The 19,436-nt window shown below is 37.8% G+C and overlaps 3 protein-coding genes across 18 annotated transcripts; 1 reads left to right on the plus strand and 2 right to left on the minus strand.

Moving 5' to 3' along the window:
• Positions 1-41: 41 nt before the first annotated feature.
• Positions 42-4,726, minus strand: LOC137729751 (probable methyltransferase PMT3). 2 transcript variants are annotated; one of them, XM_068468769.1, is made up of 8 exons: positions 4,542-4,726; positions 3,223-3,595; positions 2,943-3,107; positions 2,648-2,830; positions 1,939-2,533; positions 1,381-1,493; positions 1,048-1,268; positions 42-664 (listed from the first exon to the last, which is right to left on the minus strand). In XM_068468769.1, the coding sequence occupies exons 2-8, from the start codon at positions 3,463-3,465 to the stop codon at positions 346-348; spliced, it is 1,839 nt and encodes a 612-aa protein (XP_068324870.1). In that variant the 5' UTR covers positions 3,466-3,595; positions 4,542-4,726; the 3' UTR covers positions 42-345. The 2 variants fall into 2 exon arrangements, with proteins under 2 accessions (XP_068324870.1, XP_068324871.1); XM_068468770.1 differs by lacking the exon at positions 4,542-4,726 and having other exon boundaries at positions 3,223-4,514.
• Positions 4,727-9,375: 4,649 nt separating this feature from the next.
• On the minus strand, positions 9,376-13,954 carry LOC137728051 (probable methyltransferase PMT3). 7 transcript variants are annotated; one of them, XM_068466933.1, is made up of 8 exons: positions 13,826-13,954; positions 12,374-12,757; positions 12,093-12,257; positions 11,796-11,978; positions 11,087-11,681; positions 10,730-10,842; positions 10,397-10,617; positions 9,376-9,978 (listed from the first exon to the last, which is right to left on the minus strand). In XM_068466933.1, the coding sequence occupies exons 2-8, from the start codon at positions 12,614-12,616 to the stop codon at positions 9,660-9,662; spliced, it is 1,839 nt and encodes a 612-aa protein (XP_068323034.1). In that variant the 5' UTR covers positions 12,617-12,757; positions 13,826-13,954; the 3' UTR covers positions 9,376-9,659. The 7 variants fall into 7 exon arrangements, with proteins under 7 accessions (XP_068323034.1, XP_068323029.1, XP_068323032.1 ...); XM_068466928.1 differs by having other exon boundaries at positions 13,719-13,874; XM_068466931.1 differs by lacking the exon at positions 13,826-13,954 and adding an exon at positions 13,485-13,712.
• Positions 13,955-15,674: 1,720 nt separating this feature from the next.
• Positions 15,675-19,213, plus strand: LOC137728920 (uncharacterized). 9 transcript variants are annotated; one of them, XR_011067948.1, is made up of 6 exons: positions 15,690-15,984; positions 16,139-16,212; positions 16,429-16,479; positions 16,895-16,987; positions 17,220-17,907; positions 18,121-19,213. XR_011067948.1 is itself a non-coding variant. In XM_068467721.1 (5 exons), exons 1-3 carry the CDS (start codon positions 15,885-15,887, stop codon positions 17,099-17,101), a joined length of 381 nt encoding a protein of 126 aa, XP_068323822.1. In that variant the 5' UTR covers positions 15,696-15,884; the 3' UTR covers positions 17,102-17,907; positions 18,121-18,524; positions 18,644-19,213. The 9 variants fall into 9 exon arrangements, 7 of the variants coding, with proteins under 7 accessions (XP_068323822.1, XP_068323824.1, XP_068323826.1 ...); XR_011067947.1 differs by having other exon boundaries at positions 15,675-15,984; positions 16,895-17,907; XM_068467721.1 differs by lacking the exon at positions 16,429-16,479 and having other exon boundaries at positions 15,696-15,984; positions 16,895-17,907; positions 18,121-18,524; positions 18,644-19,213.
• The last annotated feature ends 223 nt before the right edge of the window (positions 19,214-19,436 follow it).

Here is a 19,436-nt window from a genome sequence, read left to right on the forward strand (position 1 = left end):
TCCTCGAGAGGGGATTTTGAACTCGAGTGCATAGGGAAAACGCACATATACTTTTCTGTTTTAGTACTCATATATATTGCTAAAGATTACAGATTCAATCCTCTCATAGGCAGATGGCGTATGCCTCCACTTTTCTCCAATCAATAGCAGAGAGTGATTATTTTACAATTTCCCAATGAATTATAAATAAGAACGTAAAAATTGTGACCTTTCTGTATCAATTAGAGGAACAAAGAAAATTGGGAAAGCTGTGGAAAACAAAAATGTAACTTGACCAAATGCAACAAAATTATGGATAAAATCAGCACCACCTCAAGCGCTGTGAAATGCCGGGATCATGTCGCACTATTCTACATTTCTAAAGCTCTCGCTCGTACGCCAAATCTTTTTCTGGATAATAAACACCACATCATCATCTTTCTCGGTGCCTCCCTCCGCATCAGCGGTAGCCACTGCTTCCCAGTGTAACGCCTTCATATGTTTGTTTATGAACTCCACCACCTTTCGGTTATCACGCACAATGATGAAACCTTTGGGCCTCAAGATGCGATCCATCTCAATTAACAAGTCAACACCGCTACATCCTTTCCTTTCAATGTCGGAGAAGATGGTCCAGGCATGAAGTAGATCATAAGTTCGTGGGTAGGTTGAGTAGGCTTCACACCTGTCACAAGTTGCACCAAACAGATATATCAATATCTGATGCAATGTTACGGTGGCAACGAAAGTTGATATCATGTTGTTAATACATTATGCACTTATGCCTAATGCAATCCAACAAAAGGTTCTCTCGTTCCCATATCGAAAGTAAGCCTGAGATCTTGCCTAGTAAAATCTATGTATGGCAAGAGAATTTCTCATTCTAAACACCAACCGCCATTAATGGTTCAAGGTTCTACAAGTTTCTAAGTGAATTTTTCATTGGCTAGTTTGCCTAACCAGTATTGAGTACCATCCTCTCCGTCATCTTTCCGTTTGCCCCAACCATACGGGGAGTGAATGTCAAAAATAAAAAGCAAATTAACTCATAAGGATTGTTCAACGTACCAGTTGTGTACTGAGCCTATCAGTCCTCTGTCGTATATTATTTTAAGTGTGTTAGGTCCGTCTTCTGGCACCACATTCATAACCCACACATCTTTGTTCTTCAAAGCCCCTGCAAATGAACCCAGGTTTGCCTTCATGTCCATCACATTCCTTATTGTGTCGGAACTAATCTTTGGGCTCAAAAGATTCCAGTAATTTTCAACTCTTCGTTGCCAAGCTTCCTGCACCACATCAATACTGTCATACACCAAGTATTTGTATGTTGGTAATTTATATATGTGAATATAACCACGGCAGAGTAGGTTAAAAAAATGCAGGTTTTTTGAGAATTACCATGTCCTTTTCAAATATGTCGCTGGAATAGCCGAAATCACCAAGACGGGGTGGAGGTGTAGTCAATCGAGTAGGCCAAGGAGCCAAACCACTTCCTCTTGCTCTATGGTTTTCTGAAAAGAACACACCAACAAAATGTAAGTGCTTTCTCAACTCTGCTATTTAAACAACTAGCTACTGCAAAAGTATCAGCAATCTATAGTTCCAGGTGAGTCCATTTTCTACATTAGTAATGTAGAATTTTTCAGATCGACGGGCCAAGGGCCCACTCCAACACCACCGATATTGTCCCCACTTAACCACCTGCACAATCCTCAGGTGTGGGGTTTTATCACAAAAGGCCTCTGTGTTCGTTAGGGAGGGGTATTTCTATTTAAACTGCTTTCCTTCTTCCCTCCTGGCCGATGTGGGATAATAGGTATTCCAACAAGTAATTCTCAAATAACAATGTAATCAACCAAAAAAAGGTTCTGGCATGTTACTTTGAGACTTCTCAAGACAACTAACAAAGCACGAAAATTAAGAAATCATTTAGAAAATGGAGGAAATAGTACTCACGCTCAGAGTACGGCGTGATGCAAGCCTCCATTTTCACATTATAGACTGCATCTGGATCATCATCCGATCTGCAAAGTGGTGGTTGAGTACCAGGCGGTCTTTCCATGTAACAATCATTAGTCAGCGGCTTGACCCAAATAACAGTTTGGTTCCTTTTAGCAGCAATTTTCCAGCACATCCGCTCCACAAGGGCACTCATTGCTTTCCAAATTCTAAGGTCCTCTTCATCCTGTGCATAGGCTTCAGGAGATGAGTAGGCAAAATAACCTCCTGGTCTAAGTACCCTATCTAACTCAAGGAGAAGTATCCCATCCCTTTGAAGCCAATCAATCCTACAGCGAGAACAATGAGCCAGTTCAAAAGATCTACTTGGGTAAGGGAGTCTCTTGGTCCCTAAAACACCAAGATATGCAGGAATTCCTCTCTCCAATGCAAACTGGATCTGATTTTGATGAACATCATTAGGTGCCAAGGACATTGCGATAATATCAGAAGACAGCAGGTATCCTCCAAAACTAGCAACACCACAACCAACATCAAGGACTGTTCGGAGCCTTCCTCCATTATTTAAAATGTTCTTAGGAAAGTTGAGCATCTGCCAATCCAAACTAAAAATAGTCAGTGTTTTATCATGAACAAAAAAATTACAGATTTACTAAATTTCTACTGACTAATTCAATTTTTACCCTGTGAAGGGCCACTGTCTTACATTAGCCATTGATGCGATGTACTTGCCAGCTCCATAATGGAAGTGAGTACCTCCTCCAGGAAATCCAATCTTTTCACCTTTGACAACCATCCACTTTTGGTCAGACTTCTCGGTCGCAAGGTGCGTATGAGGTATATTTGCTTTCCATACCTCGTCTCGGCTTTTAGGCCACTTGATTGGGATCTATTTACATAAAAACAGCAGAAAAGCTTCAGACTATTCAATTCAAGTGAAACTTCTAGTACAAACTTTCCTCGCTCATTCCATTTGATGTAATGATTTAAGAGGATCTCACCTTATATCCAGGAGGAGGTGGAATCAAACAGTTATATCGTCTTTCAGGCACTGGGCAGTGTCTCTCGTAATGCTCCATCACAGACAGATCCAACTTCAACCTTCTTTCGTAGATAAGGTTTCTGTCTAAGCAAGGAATCAGTTCTGAATGTCTATCATCACAAACCTTCATCATTGAGAACATACTTATATTAGCCTAAAAAATAGATAACTCAGATAAATTACTCAGAAGTACCCTATGAAGTGAAACGACATAGTAAATGTTAGCGAAGGCAACTCACTGGTATGCTCTTCAATATAACACCATCCTCTTCATCTTCACCAAGTTTGGGATGTGATTCATCAACATCTTCATCCGCACCCAAGTAAGTAGAATGGAATTTTCTTATCTTACTGCCATACTCAAGAGTGGAGGAATCATTTTTCTTAGAATACAAGTACAGGAGACCACAAATGATCACCAAAACAAGAATTGTGGTGACGAAACGTTTCTTTGGGCTCCCGTCAGCCCTTCCCTTCGACATTCTTGCAAACCAACAAGATAATCGCCCTTCTACTTCGACTTCAACATGCAGAGTTCAAAACCAAGCAACAAGATACCAGCTCCAGTTTCCTCCTAAAGGAAGATCAGTCGATGTCTCACTTCAGAAACAGCTTCAATCACCAAAACAAGATTAAACTGGTTAGTTCCATAGACCACAGAAACAATGCCAGTACATAAAGAAAATGATCCACGATACTACAAATTCAAACATTAAAAATTAACATATAAGATTAAGACCATTCAACGCATCACTTCAAGTAATCCAGATGACAACTTACTAAATCGCAAGATTCAACAATGAATCATCCTAATCCAATCAATATTATACGAAAAAGAAAAAGTTATTAAGTTGTGGTTTTAGATATCTTAATGTCATTAATCAAAACAGAAAAGGAAAACCAGAAACTAACAGCTAAAAGGTAGTGTTAGAAACTCACAAGCCGACCCCAACCAGACCAAAGCAAGTGAAACAACTACCTGATTTGTTAAAAACACAAAATAAATTCCAGCAATAAAAAAACGAATTCCAATCTGATCCAGTTCCTTCAAAGAGGAGCAAACCTGGAAAAGAAGTACCACTACCTGATTTGTCTACACACATTAAATGTCTGAAATAAATGGCATACAAAAACGAATGGTACCAGTAGAAAGCATAAGAGTGAAGATGAAGGAGGGTAAAATCAGAAACAAGACCCCTAAAAAAAGATCAAGCATTAACAGACGCAAAGCACCGACAATTGACTGTTGCCATATGTATAATAAATGTGAGACCAACTTCAACAAACAAGAATTGACAGAGATTGATACGACCCAGCTCGTGAAATCGCAAAAATCGTCAGCAACGTTAATTCCCAAAGCTGAAAACGTTCGATCTGAATTTGCCCACATGAAAATTGTAAGAAAAACAGCAAAAAAAATCAGATCTTTTTTGGAGAGCGACTCGAAGTTGCAGATGGGCAATGCAGAAACAGAGTGTGAGTGAGATTGGAGAGTGGGGTTGGATCTGAACCGTTAGATGGGGTCTATTGTTCAATGAGGATTGAGAAGAGGACGTACCTGGTTGCGATGGGTTTTTCTCAGAGGAGCGAGAGAGTTAGAGAGAGAGAGAGAGAGAGAGAGAGAGAGAGAGACGGGGTCCCTAGTTCTTGTGACCGATCAGTGAAAAGCATAAATATGGAAACAATATAATTGAAAAACAGTATGGGAGGATTTTGACTCTGACTGAGAGAGAGAGAGAGAGAGAGAGAGAGAGAGAGAGAGAGAGATCTATTCAAGAATAAACAAAGAGTGAGATCTACAGAGGGGAGAGAGAGAGAGAGACGGTGACGGTGAAAAAACACGTAGATACAGGTTGTCGTTTGGAGATACGAGCGCGTGAATACGCGGCATTGCACGTCACATGGGAGATTTTGGCGCGTGGAAGTGAAAGCCCTTTTCTTGGCCGAAAGTGGAGTGTCAAGTGGCAATAGTCTTAATTGTGAGAGGCTGACTCTGTAAATCTAGACATTCACCGGGTTGATTTTTACATCATGGCATGCTTACGTCATCTTCAATTGAGGGTTGGCCAGATAGTTCGTTTTAGCCATCTGGTTTTCTAGGATATTAATATTTTAATGAACAGTACATGATCATATTTGTCTCTGTCTCCAACCAAAGGTCATAGGGCTCGTTTTAGTCATGTCACAAAAAATCGTCTTCAATTGAGGGTCATAGGGCCAAACATAATTTATTATTTAAATTTAAAAACTACAACAACTTAAATTCAAATTCAACAACTTAAATTTAAAAACTACAACTTATATTTAAAAATTACAACGGTAACTGGCCCAAAAAACCAAAAAAATTAAAACGTAAATTTAATGAATGGTTTAGGTATTTATAGGAAAAAAAATTAGAATTTTTAAGAATTTAAAAAAAAAAAAAATTGGCCCAAAAAACCAAAAAAAAAAAATTTTTTTTTTAATCCAACGACTAGCTGACTAGCCGTTGGATTCAAATTTTTGTTTAAGCATTCTTGTTGGTTATAACCAACATGATTTTTTTAATTTCTGGCCAACCCCGGGCTGGCTAGCTACAGCCAACCCTTGGGCCCTTTCAGATTTCGTGGGGCCCACGAGCCCTCTGGCCTAGCCCTTAGTTGGAGACGATTTTCGGACTATTTTCGGCCATTTGGATCCTTTGGTTGGAGATAGCCTTACTTATCTGTAATATGTATCCAAATTAATATGATTCTTGATTCTTTTAATATGCGTTTAATGACACATATGTATTTAAATTAGTTTAATTCTCGATTTTTTGTGTGTTTTGTTACACACACAAAATTAAAGTGAGTCATGCAGTAATTTGTAATGTTATAACTGTAAAATAATGAATTGGAATTACGAGTCATGACGTTCTTATTTACGTTTACGACACGTAATTTCTCAAATTAGCCTAATTATTGACTTCCCTTGTAATGTACTACATGCAAAATAAGAATTAGAGTGATACGAGAGAGTTACCTTCCATGTTTCCATCTTTATTTATTTCAAATAAACTAATATACTATATGTGATTAATTCATATTTATAATCTAACAACATAAATACGGTTTTTTAGCCAAAATGATCTTTAACATTGACATAACTCATCACTTTAGTTCCTAAGATTTGAAATCAATACAATAGTTTTTGACTTTGTCCATCATCAATCATTTTAGTCTTTCCGTGAAATTTTTCGTTAAATAAGGACCAAAATGATAAAAATACTCTCAATTTAATAAACAATTGGCCAAAATGTTTTGACAAAAATTGAGAGTATTTTTGTCATTTTATGCTTATTTAATATGTTTTTCAATAAATGATCTAAAAGATTGATGTGAACAAACTTAATGACCACTTCTATTGATTTCAAATATAAAGGACCAAAGTAAGGAGTTATGTCAATCTCAGACATTATTTTGGCTAAAAAGTCTATAAATATTTGTTTTGAAAACTTTTCTCATATTGTATATATAGTTTTTGTCACATTCCGCCCGGGGGGGGGGACCACTTTCTGGGCCCACTCCACCACCGTAGCACGATATTGTCCGCTTTGGGCCCCGACCACGCCCTCACGGTTTTGTTTCTGGGAACTCACACGAGAACTTCCCGATGGATCACCCATCCTGAGAGTGCTCTCGTGCGCTACTCGATTAACTTCGAAGTTCCCATGGAACCTGAATCCAGTGAGCTCCCAAAAGGCCTCGTGCTAGGTAGGGATGAGAATATACATATAAGGATCACTCCCCTGGACGATATAGTATGCCATAGTTTTCATTATAATAAGTGAGTTGGTTATTTACCAATAAGGAAAAATTTTAAATTTTATAGAACTAAAATTTTAAGTGATTTGCCATATCAACCTTCTAAAATCATTAATTTGTCATCTTATCATAACTCCGTTAAGTTTTTCATTCAAAATAAGTCAGTACTTATGTTCAGGATTATTTTAAGTGATTTGTACTAGAAATTTTAATCAGGTGAAAGTGAATACTATGCTTGATTAAGTGCACTAATAGGAGTTTTATCACCTGCAAAAGTAAGAATAAAAATACTTAAAAATACTTGCAAGAGAACAAGAAAAATACTTAAAAATATTTGCAAGAGAACAAGAAAAATACTTAAAAATACTTGTAAGAGAACAAGATAATTATAGTATAAATGGCTCAAACAGGATCTGTCACATCCCGGCCAGGGACGGATCACTTCCCGGGCCCGTTCCACCACCGTAGCACGATATTGTCCGTTTTGGGCTTACCATTCCCTCACGGTTTTGTTTTTGGGAACTCACGAGCAACTTCCCAGTGGGTCACCCATCATGGAATTGCTCTAGCCCCCTTCTCGCTTAACTTCAGAGTTCCAACGGAACTCGAAGTCAGTGAGCTCCCAAAAGGTCTCGTACTAGGTAGAGATGGGAATATACATTTAAGGATCACTCCCCTGTGCGATGTGGGATATCACACTTACCATTCCCTCACAGTTTTGTTTTTGGGAACTCACGAGCAACTTCCCAGTGGGTCACCCATCATGGGATTGCTCTAACCCCCTTCTCGCTTAACTTCGGAGTTCCTACGGAACCTGAAGCCAGTGAGCTCCCAAAAGGCCTTGTGCTAGGTAGGGATGAGAATATACATATAAGGATCACTTTCTTGGGCGATGTGAGATGTCACAATCTACCCCCCTTAGGGGCCCGACGTCCTCGTCGGCACACCACAGCCAGGGTTAAGCTCTGATACCAAATTGTCACATCCCGGCCCGGGGCAAAACTACTTCCCGGGCCCGCTCCACCACCGTAGCACGATATTGTCCGCTTTGAGCTTACCATTCTCTCACGGTTTTGTTTTTGGGAACTCACGAGCAACTTCCCAGTGGGTCACCCATCATGGGATTGCTCTAGCCCCCTTCTCGCTTAACTTCGGAGTTCCTACGGAACCTGAAACCAGTGAGCTCCCAAAAGGCCTTGTGATAGGTAGGGACGAGAATATACATATAAGGATCACTCCCCTGGGCGATGTGAGATGTCACAGTAAGCCCAAAGCGGACAATATCGTGCTACGGTGGTGGAGCGGGCCCGGGAAGTAGTTCCACCCCGGGCCGGGATGTGACAGGATCGTTCTCTACAAAGATTGATATGAATAATTCGTATTTAAAACTAATTTTTAGCTAACTATTCAACACAAGATTTAGTAAAGATTTGAAATTGTGAATTAAAATAATAAGAAACTGAAAATAAAATAATTGGAGTTGGTTTTTGTAAAGAACTCGGCGGCAAAGGGAAAAGGAAATAATTTTTGGAAAAATCAAATGTAAAAGGCATTAGAGTTTAGTCGTCGCCATTAACAGTCATATACAGTTCTATCAATTACTTATGAATTTACTACATACATGCTTTGAAAGTTAGATTTTTCTAATGCATATTCTCCTCGTGATGTTCAAGCAAAAACTTATATTTAACATGCAATCCATCTGTAATATTTATATCAAATATAAATATACAAGACTCAAATAAGCTTTGCGAAAACATTTTGAAAAACCATGCAACCCTTAAGAGCGTGATATTTGCCTTAAGTGAAATACAATTATCAATTACAAGAAGCCTTCCTCAATTTTAGGGGGATGTTTCAACAAAAATTGCATTAAAGTACTTGTTTAAATATCCTAATGGTAGCTAAGCATTAAGACAATAATTTAAGGGGTATACTATCCATACACCTCTTTTTACTTCTCACACACCCCTTGTTAATTTATGTCTGTTAATCTTCTTCAATTCATCCGATCTGACAGCCGAAAACCAAAAAGGTGTGGCAAAAGTAGAAAGGGGTGTGTGGATATCACACTCCTAATTTAAACGCGGTGATTAATAATTCAAAGCAAACATGCATAATTTTATAAGTAAATTGATAAGAGAGTACATATTCATGTTGAGGCTTGTGGTGTCGTCCTAACAAAAAAAATTAGTTACGCATAATCATAATAATACACACACACACACCATTAGAGTTAAGTAAAAGAAAATCACCCTTGTAGTTTGTAGTTTGCAATTCACCAGGGTTTCGCCAAGTCGTGTAGTGGAACCCTAGTGGCTGGTTGGCGCTTATAAACAGCACCTTATTCCTAATCCTGCCTAAATAAGGCCTTCCAGAAAACTAGGAAACAAAATAACAAAATGATAACCTTTAATTACAATCCTAATACAATATGCCCAGTCAGATATCTTTCACGTTTTTGGACCACACCAACACCAAATCCAACCCAAATGGTCTTGTTTTAAAGATCAGGACGTCCTCTGCAAGTTCCAAGAATGGTCTAACTCCAAAAAACATCATCTTCAGTTAAATTAAAAAGCAGGATGAAATTTAAACTCGAGTGCATAGAGAAAAACACACGTATACTTTTCCGTTAGTATCATATATATTGCTAAAGATTACAGATTCAATCCTCTCATAGGCAGATGGGGTATGCCTCTATTTTTCTCCAATCAATAGCAGAAAGTGATTATCTTACACTTTCCCAATGAATTATAAATAGAATGTAAACATATTTTGTGACCTTTCTGTATCGGTTAGAGGAACAAAGAAAATTGGAAAAGCTGAGGAAAATTTTGAATAAAACCAGCAGCACCTTCAGCCCTGTGAAATGCCGGGATCATATTGCGCTAATCTACATTTCTAAAGCTCTCGCTCGTATGCCAAATCTTTTTCTGGATAACAAACAGCACATCATCATCCTGCTCGGTGCCTCCCTCTGCATCAGCGGTAGCCACTGCTTCCCAGTGTAACGCCTTCATATATTTGTTTATGAACTCCACCACCTTTCGGTTATCACGCACAATGATGAAACCTTTGGGCCTCAGGATGCGATCCATCTCAATTAACAAATCAACTCCGCTACATCCTTTCCTTTCAATATCGGAGAAGAGGGTCCAAGCGTGAAGTAGATCATAAGTTCGTGGGTAGGTCGAGTAGGCTTCACACCTGTCACAAGTTGCACCACGCAAATATATCAATATTTGATCAATGTTACAATGGCAAAGAAAAATTGGTATCATGTTTATACATCATGCACTTATGCCTAATGCAATCCAACGAAAGGTTCTCTCGTTCCTAAGATTGAAAGTAAGCCTGAGATCTTGCCCAATAATATTTCAAGAGTAACAACAAATCTATGCATGGCAGCATAACTATATAGGTGGGAATTTCTCATTCTAAACACCAACTACCTCAACAGTTCAAGGTTCTACAAGTTTCCAATTGAAATTTTTCATGGGCTAGTTTGCCTTACCAGCAGTGAGTAGTACCATCCTCATCGTCATCTTTCCCTTTGTCGCAATCATACAGGGAGTGAATATCAAAAACAAAAGGCAAATTAACTCATAAAGATTGTCCAACGTACCAATTATGTACTGAGCCTATCAGTCCTCTGTCGTATATTATTTTTAGTGTGTTAGGTCCGTCTTCTGGCACCACATTCATAACCCAAACATCTTTGCTCTTCAAAGCCCCTGCAAATGAACCCAGGTTTGCCTTCATGTCCATCACATTCCTTATTGTGTCGGAATTAATCTTTGGGCTCAAAAGATTCCAGTAATTTTCAACTCTTTTTTGCCAAACTTCCTGCAACACATCAATACTGTCATACACCAAGTATTTGTATGTTTGTAATTTATATATGTCAATATTACCATAGCAGAGTAGGTAAAAAAGATGCAGGTTTTTTAAGAATTACCATGTCTTTTTCAAATATGTCACTGGAATATCCGAAATCACCAAGACGGGGTGGAGGCGTAGTCAATCGAGCAGGCCAAGGAGCCAAACCACTTCCTCTTGCTCTATGGTTTTCTGAAAAGAACACACCAACAAAATGTAAATGCTTTCTCAACTCTGCTATTTAAACAACTAGATACTGCAAAAGTATCAGCAACCTATAGTTCCGGGTGAGTCCATTTTCTACATTAGTATTTCTCAAATAACAATGTAATAGACCAAAAAAGGTTCTGACTTGTTACTTTGAGACTTCTCAAGACAACTAACAAAGCACAGAAATTATAGAAATCGTTTAGAAAATGGAGGAAATAGGACTCACGCTCAGAGTATGGTGTGATGCAAGCCTCCATTTTCACATTATAGACAGCATCTGGATCATCATCCGATCTGCAAAGAGGTGGTTGAGTACCAGGCGGTCTTTCCATGTAACAATCATTAGTCAACGGCTTGACCCAAATAACAGTTTGGTTCTTTTTAGCAGCAATTCTCCAGCACATCCGTTCCACAAGGGCACTCATAGCTTTCCAAATTCTAAGATCCTCTTCATCCTGTGCGTAGGCTTCAGGAGATGAGTAGGCAAAATAACCTCCTGGTCTAAGTACCCTATCTAACTCAAGGAGAAGTATCCCATCCCTTTGAAGCCAATCAATCCTACAGCGAGAACAATGAGCCAGTTCGAAGGATCTACTAGGGTAAGGGAGTCTCTTGGTCCCTAAAACACCAAGATATGCAGGAATTCCTCTCTCCAATGCAAACTGGATCTGATTTTGATGAACATCATTAGGTGCCAAGGACATTGCAATAATATCAGAAGACAGCAGGTATCCTCCAAAACTAGCAACACCACAACCAACATCAAGGACTGTTCGGAGTCTTCCTCCATTATTTAAAATGTTCTCAGGAAAGTTGAGCATCTGCCAATCCAAACCAAAAATAGTCAGTGTTTTATCATGAAAGAAAATATTACAGATTTACTAAATTTCTACTGACTAATTCAATTTTTACCCTGTGAAGGGCCACTGTCTTACATTAGCCATTGATGCGATGTACTTGTCAGCTCCATAATGGAAGTGAGTACCTCCTCCAGGAAATCCAATCTTTTCACCTTTGACAACCATCCACTTTTGGTCAGACTTCTCAGTTGCAAGGTGGGTATGAGGTATATTTGCTTTCCATACCTCGTCTCGGCTTTTAGGCCACTTGATTGGGATCTATTTACATAAAAACAGCAGAAAAGCTTCAAACTATATTATTCAAGTGAAACTTCTAATACAAACTTTCCTCGTTCAATTCCATTTGATGTAAAGACTTAAGCAGGATCGCACCTTATATCCAGGAGGAGGTGGAATCAAACAGTTATATCGCCTTTCAGGCACTGGGCAGTGTCTCTCGTAGTGCTCCATCACAGACAGATCCAATTTCAATCTTGTTTCGTAGATAAGGTTTCTGTCTAAGCAAGGAATCAGTTCTGAATGTCTATCATCACAAACCTTCATCATTGAAAACATACTTATATTAGTCTAAAAATATATATAACTCAGATAAATAACTCATAAGTACACCATGAAGTGAAACGACATGGTAAATATTAGCGAAGGCATCTCACCGGTATGCTCTTCAATATAACGCCATCCTCTTCATCGTCACCAAATTTGGGAGGTGATTCGTCAACATCTTCATCCACACCCAAGTAAGTAGAACCAAATTTTCTAATCTTACTGCCATACTCGAGAGCGGAGGAACCACTTTTCTTAGAATACAAATATAGGAGACCACAAATGATCACCAAAACAAGAACTGAGGTGACCAAACGTTTCTTTTGGCTCCCATCAGCCCTCCCCCGAGACATTGTTGGAAACCAACAAGAAAATCACCCTTCTACTTCGACTTCAACATGCAGAGTTCAAAATCAAGCTACAAGATGCCAGCTCCAGTTTCACTCCAAAAGGAAGATCAGTCGATGTTTCACTTCAGAAACAGCTTCAATCATCTGAACAACATTAAACTGGTTAGTTCCATCGATTACATTTACAATGCCAGTACATAAAGAAAATGATCTGCGATACTACGAATTCAAACATTGAAAATTAACATATAAGATTAAGACATTCAACTCATCACTTCAAGTAATCCAGATGAAAGTTTCTCTACTTCCACTGTATTTCCATAACTCGATTTAGTAAAATCGCAAAGATTCACAATGAATCATCCTAATCCAGTCCATATTATACGAAAAAGAAGAAGATATTAACTTGTGACTTGAGATAATACCTAATGTCATTGATTAAAACAGAAAAGGAAAACCTCATTAATTAAAACAGATAAGGAAAACCAGAAACTAACAGCTAAAAGGTAGTGTTAGATACTCACAAACCGAAACCAACCAAACCAAAGCAAGTGAAACAAGTACAAAAACAAAAACAATTGAATCCCAGCAATCAAAAAACGAATTCCAGTCTGACCCAGTTCCTTCAAAGAGGAACAAATCTGGAAATAAAAAAAATAAAAAAGTACCACTACCTGATTTGTCTGCACAGATTAAATTAGCTGAAATAAATGGCATATAAAAATGAATGATACGAATAGAAAGCATAAGAGTGAAGAGGAAGGAGGATAAAATCGGAAACAAGAAACCCAAAAAATAAGATGCAAGGCATTAGCAGACGCAAAGGCACCGAAAGCTGACAGTTGCCATATATACATGATAAACGTGAGACCTTCAACTTCAATAAACAAAAATTGACAGAGATTGATACGACCCAGCTTGTGAAATCGCAAAAATCGTCGGCAGTGTTAATTCCCAAAGCTGAAAACGTCCGATTTGAAATTGCCCAGATGAAATTTTTTAGAAAAACAGTAAAAAAATCAGATCTTTATTGGATAGAGACTGGAAATTGCAGATGGGCCATAAACAGAGTAAGTGAGATTGGAGAGTGGGGATGGATCTGAACCGTTAGATGGCGTCCGTTGTTGGATGAGTATTGACCAGAGGACGGTCCTTGTAGAGATGGATTTTTCTCAGAGGAGAGAGAGAGAGAGAGAGAGATGGGGTCCTTACTAGTTATGAGTGAGGAGTGAGAATCTTGAAAAAGAATGTGTGATGTGAGAATTTGACTCAGAGAGAGAGAGAGTGAGATCCATTCGAGTAATAAACAAACAGTGAGATCTACAGAGGAGAGAGCGAGAGAGAGAGAGAGAGACGGCGACGGTGAGAAAACACGACAGATATATGTGGTTGTTTGGAGAGACGAGTGAGTCAATACGCGGCATTTACACGTCCCATGGGAGACTTTGGCGCGTGAAAGTGAAAGTCCTTTGCTTTTTTCACTATTTTTCACAAAGCATTGGTGGCAAGTGGGATGGGAAGCGTCTCCTTTTTTTATTTTTTATTTTATTTTATGTAAATGATATTATCTACCCGAGGATGGACTCAGTATCACAATAGTCTATAATGTGGTTCAAATTTATCTTTGATGAGAATTGAACCTAAAACCTCTCACTTACCAGTGAAGTCAAGTGCCAAAGTCTTAATTGTGAGAGGCTGATTGTGTAAATCTACACATTCACCAGGTCTTTATGAACATTTCACATATTAAATTAATTTAGTTTAGCATAAAGATAAGTATTATTGTTTAGAGTCGTCTCATTAAATATTATAGATTGAAAATTGGTCAATTCATATAGATTAACACATATTATGTTTTCTCTCCATGGATAGTATCAGAGTAACTGGTTTTGAGGCATTGGTTAGAATCACACCAAGACAAGTATGTAGGTGCTCAATAGGAAGTGAGTCCATTGAATGCAATCAACAAGGAATTCTCACATGAAAACTCATATTTGGGACAATGAAAAGTAGTCCTCTAATCCGAGACATCACAGTTGTTTTGCGGTTAGGTCCTTATTCTTGATTTTTCAATATACGTCTAATGGCACATATGCATTTAAATTAGTCTAATTCTCAAATCTTTTGTGTTTAGTTACACACGTATTATAATTTGTAATGTAATAACCGCAAAATAATGAATTAGAATCACAACGTTCTTATTTATCTTTACGACACGTAAGTGTTCAAATTAGCCTAATTCTTGACTTCCTATATAATGTACTACATGCAAAATAGGAATTAGAGTGACACAAAGAGTTAATCTCTCATACCATGTATCTTTCATGTTACTTTTTTTTTATTTCAAATAAACTAATATACTCTAAGTGATTAGTTTATATATTTATAATTTAACAATATAATTTGCCGTGATAACTTTTTTCATATTGTATATATAGTTTTCATTAAACATTTTGGAATTTATCATATAAACTTATATCGCGTCAAATTGAAGTCAGCATGTCCTCACCAAACATTTCTTATTTAATGTGCAATTATCAATTGATATTTTCAACATAATTCTTTGTCTACTAGTGGATCAAATCGGAGGTCACTAAGCTATTGAATTGGATCGGTTATGATGCAACTACTTCGACGTGATTGCATGAGATGGTGTTTTTGGGTCTATTTCACCGAGGTCAAGTATTATTAAATTAGAATTCCCCATTACTTTATCTTATACCCTTAACATTAAGGAATTTGTATATTAAAAGTGAGGAAGAGTTCTCATCCAGATCTCTCCCACCAAATCCTAAGGATTCGAAAATTCGAACTTTTGAAATTTGATTCAACGACTACAAAAAAGAAATCCCTAAATTATAATAATTCAAATTTTAAGAGTCTGAATCTTTAGATTCTTAGAACTTGATAGGAAAGATCTGAATGAGATCTCTTCCCTTAAAAGCGAATACCAAAATCTTTCATCAATGGTTTTTTTCTCTCTTCCACCAATATCTCTTGTATTAAAGAATATCGTGAAGTATTTTTAGCATGACTGTCCCACTCAGACAACATGTCGTTTTTGGTCAATTTAACCGTTAGTTGTACGTCACGCGGTAAAAAAAAAAACAATCTTTACGCGGTTTCCTCCAACCGACATGAACAAGCAAAGCAAAAAGCTTCAAACTTTTCGCAAAACCCCAAATCAGACAATTCGATTTAGGGTTTTTTTTCATTCTTATTTGACCTAAAATCCCAAGTCGAATTTCGGATCCTACCCACAAGCAAAAAGATGGCGAATAATATTTCAGAATCTTTGAAAGGTAAAAAACGCCCGCGAGAAGCAGACATTGATGCCCCAACCGGCGATTTCGATCAGATTCCAAGACTAGGTATATCCTCACTGTTTTCATAAAAAAGAATTAAAATTTGTATTTTTTGCACTTTTAGTTGATCATTTTTAGGGATTTGAAAATCTGGGAAATGTTTTATTGCATTTGGGTAGTTCATATTAATCAGCAATTATTAATTGTTGGGCAAATGCAGAGGAAAATCTTACATTCAGCAGCACGTTGGTTGGGCTTCGGATGATGCGAGCTCAGTTTCCGAACAACGAAAAGGTTAGGATTCTAAACTTTTGATTTTGATGTGATTGTTTTTTTTAACGTTTCGGAGTTCACAAGCAGCTGAGTTAATTGAATAGTTGTGAATTTGTAGCTTTTCTTGTTTCCTAAGTGTTTGCTACTGTTTAAAGTGGTGGTTAGTCAGTTGTATTCGTCGTGGCAATTTGATTTTTGTTTCTTTTATTTGAGCGATATTATAATCTAATTATATAGGGGAGCGATTCGAACTTGGGTGCTCTAGCCAACTAGTCATGCCTTTTTCAGGTAACAGTTCAGCTTTTCATTTTGTGGTCACAGTTGTATGGCATTGTAGACGACAGAACACAGGTGGACCGAGATTTTAGAGCTTGGTTGGACCGAGATTTTAGAGGTCTGTGAGAACTTGAAAGAAGATAACAGAAATTTGTTTGAACTTTGAATACATTTTTAATCTGCTTTTTACAAGAGTAGTAATGTTGTTGTGAAGCTCTTTTGCTTGAGAATTGAATCAATGATCTTACTTACTGATCAGTACATATAGAACTTATCCCAAAATTTGTGAGAACTTGACACTTTTGTTTCTTTCCATCAATGGTGGAATTCGATTCTAGGTATGAGGTGCAATGTCACTTTAAGATAGTTGGCACCTTCTTCCTTCAGGAGTCTCTTATGACTGACCTAGGTTACTAATATTTTTCAGACTCTAAGAAGAGAGAAAGTACTACGGGTTTTCAAGTTAAATACTGGACAAGACGATCATGCAATAATCTTTTGGGATAATTATCTTTGCCAGGTTTGTTTACAAGAATATTTAGATGTTTATTCAGAAGCAGGATTGCATGTTATCATATATTTTCTAAGTGAGGAATGCTTCTCAATCTTGCTATCTTGTTGTAAAAAGAAGTAATGAATATCCACTAAACGTGGTCTGGGTGTGTGCTTCCTCCAATTTTGTGCCTTGTCAAAACCTTGTTAGGACATGGCAGTACGTTGATGAACTTCTTACCGTCTGTGTATATATGTAGATGGAAAGGGTTGTGAAAAGATTCGAAGAAAAGGACGAAGATATTCTTGAAGTTTTTAAGTGGTTTAAATGACACGTTATTTATTTGAAACTCAAACCCAGTATTGGACATCAAGAACTTGTGAGTGATTGGAGTATCTGTGTACATCTCGGAGAAGGTTTCTTTTAATGCAGTTTAATGCGCTTAACAAGATAATGATTGAACAAGTCGTTATGTAGATACAATACAATACAATTACAATCCAACTGAAAAATGGTTTGCGGCGGTGTAAATTATTATCTCGTGGAGGAAAGGTGAAGGATGAAGACATCTCCCTCTTAATCAATTCTGGCTTTCTTGTAAGTGCACTTTTACTTATTCATTAGTATAATATGTTGCAGCTGTTTGAATTCCCTCATTGATTATATGGTACATCCTATGGTTATTTTGTCTGTGGTGTCGGAAACTAGTGAAATAATTTTACACTGAACATGATTTGATTTATATCTTTCCTCTTAAAGATTTTATGCAGCTCCTTTTATGGGGAATGCTTCCCCTTAGTTCTGTTTATTGGGTTCCTTTTGAATTTTTTGACAGTGTCCAGCTTTCTAACTATGGAATCTACTTCTGGACTCGGCAACTTATTGATCGAAATGTTCACTGGTCTGCAATTCCAAATATTGGTTCAGTACTAAAAGGCCTCTCTCAGGTATATAATGAAAGGTTAACTTTGTAAACTCGTAGGCTGCTAGATTAGAGACATAGCTTTTGGTATTCAAAATGTCAGCTTTGAGATTTTGAAGCACCATGCCCATTGGCACTTACGGAGATTGAGTTTTCTCCGGCATTTTACCGCAATTTTTTAAAGCTTGAACAGGAAAATTGTCTAAATTTTGAATCACGAGATTCTCTTTGTTCACAGAAGAAAGGAAGTTCTTTCTCTTCTAAACCCCAGGAGATACAAATAATGATGATGGCTCCTTTAGAGAAGACGGGTCTTTGATTTTCTCCAGTTATGAGATTTCACCTTTCTGATCTAATAGGCTCAGGTCATCTCAAAACTGCCAAGAGACTGACAGGCTTAGTTGTTCGAGTCTCAAAAGATTGAAAAACAGGAATAGTACTAGCAGCCCATGGATTCATAAGATTGTTGTGCTTCTCTTGGCTGTCTATCTTATTATAGGTATACCAGCGCTGCTGAATATACGTTCTACTAGGTACATGACCAGAAGTTTTGCAGGCCGTCCAATGTGGACGAACAAACAAAGTCATCGTATCAGCAAACCAGCCAACCCGCACGAGCATGAAGGATAGAAGATCTGCTAGGTCTTGTATTATTCATTTCATAACTGATATTTTTATTTTCAGTTCTACAGCATCCATGTGAATTCATGCTTAGTTCATTTCTTCTGATTTGATTATCCATTTTTTGTAAGACGTTGTAGTTGAAAGCACGGTAGGAAAATGAGTTACAGTAGAGTACACTCGGAGCTCCTTTTGTTGGACGTCTCGCTGCTATCACCGAACTACTACCTACGATGCTTTATCCCAGTAGTTCATTATATTAAGCTTCAGAGAGCTATAACAAATCTCAATCGAAATTTTGCATCACACTCTCCATGGAATTCCACCATAAACCACTGCAATGCCACCACCATCCCAACCTTGCATATTTCAGTGGTGAAGGTTGAGGACAGAACTACCAGGTGTGCAAGTCAATTTGTTCCAGAAAAAGGCTGTGCTACGCGTCTTTGAATCTCAACAGCTGCTATTGGAATTTCACCAAAGCCTCATAGTTCTTCAGAGTATGTGGGATGTTCGAGGCCGCGGGGAGCTGTCACGCATGATCTGAAAGCAACTGGTCCGACTACAAAATACAACAGTTGGTGGCATGCTAGACTTAGGAGGGCTGGTGGAGAGCCTGTGCAACAAGACTTTGAGACAAATGAAATACAACGAACTGATAGCCCTTCCATAATACTGCTTTTATTGAATTGAATCTGGGCTTTTTCTCATGAATGTGAATTATAACAAATGGACAACGACTAATATTAGTTGTAGGACCAAAGAAACACCTAAAAATTTCAAAATCAAATTGGGAAAAGATTGTTGGGTACCAGGTACAAGCCTACTTCGTTGTTAGTAATACGAGCAATATGTATTTGATACTGTAGATTGACATTCGATATTAGAAGATTACTCTCCGATTACATTCATATTCACCCTATTGTGGCTATT

The sequence above is a fragment of the Pyrus communis genome, chromosome 3 (assembly GCF_963583255.1).
Source record: "Pyrus communis chromosome 3, drPyrComm1.1, whole genome shotgun sequence".
Taxonomy (NCBI): domain Eukaryota; kingdom Viridiplantae; phylum Streptophyta; class Magnoliopsida; order Rosales; family Rosaceae; genus Pyrus; species Pyrus communis.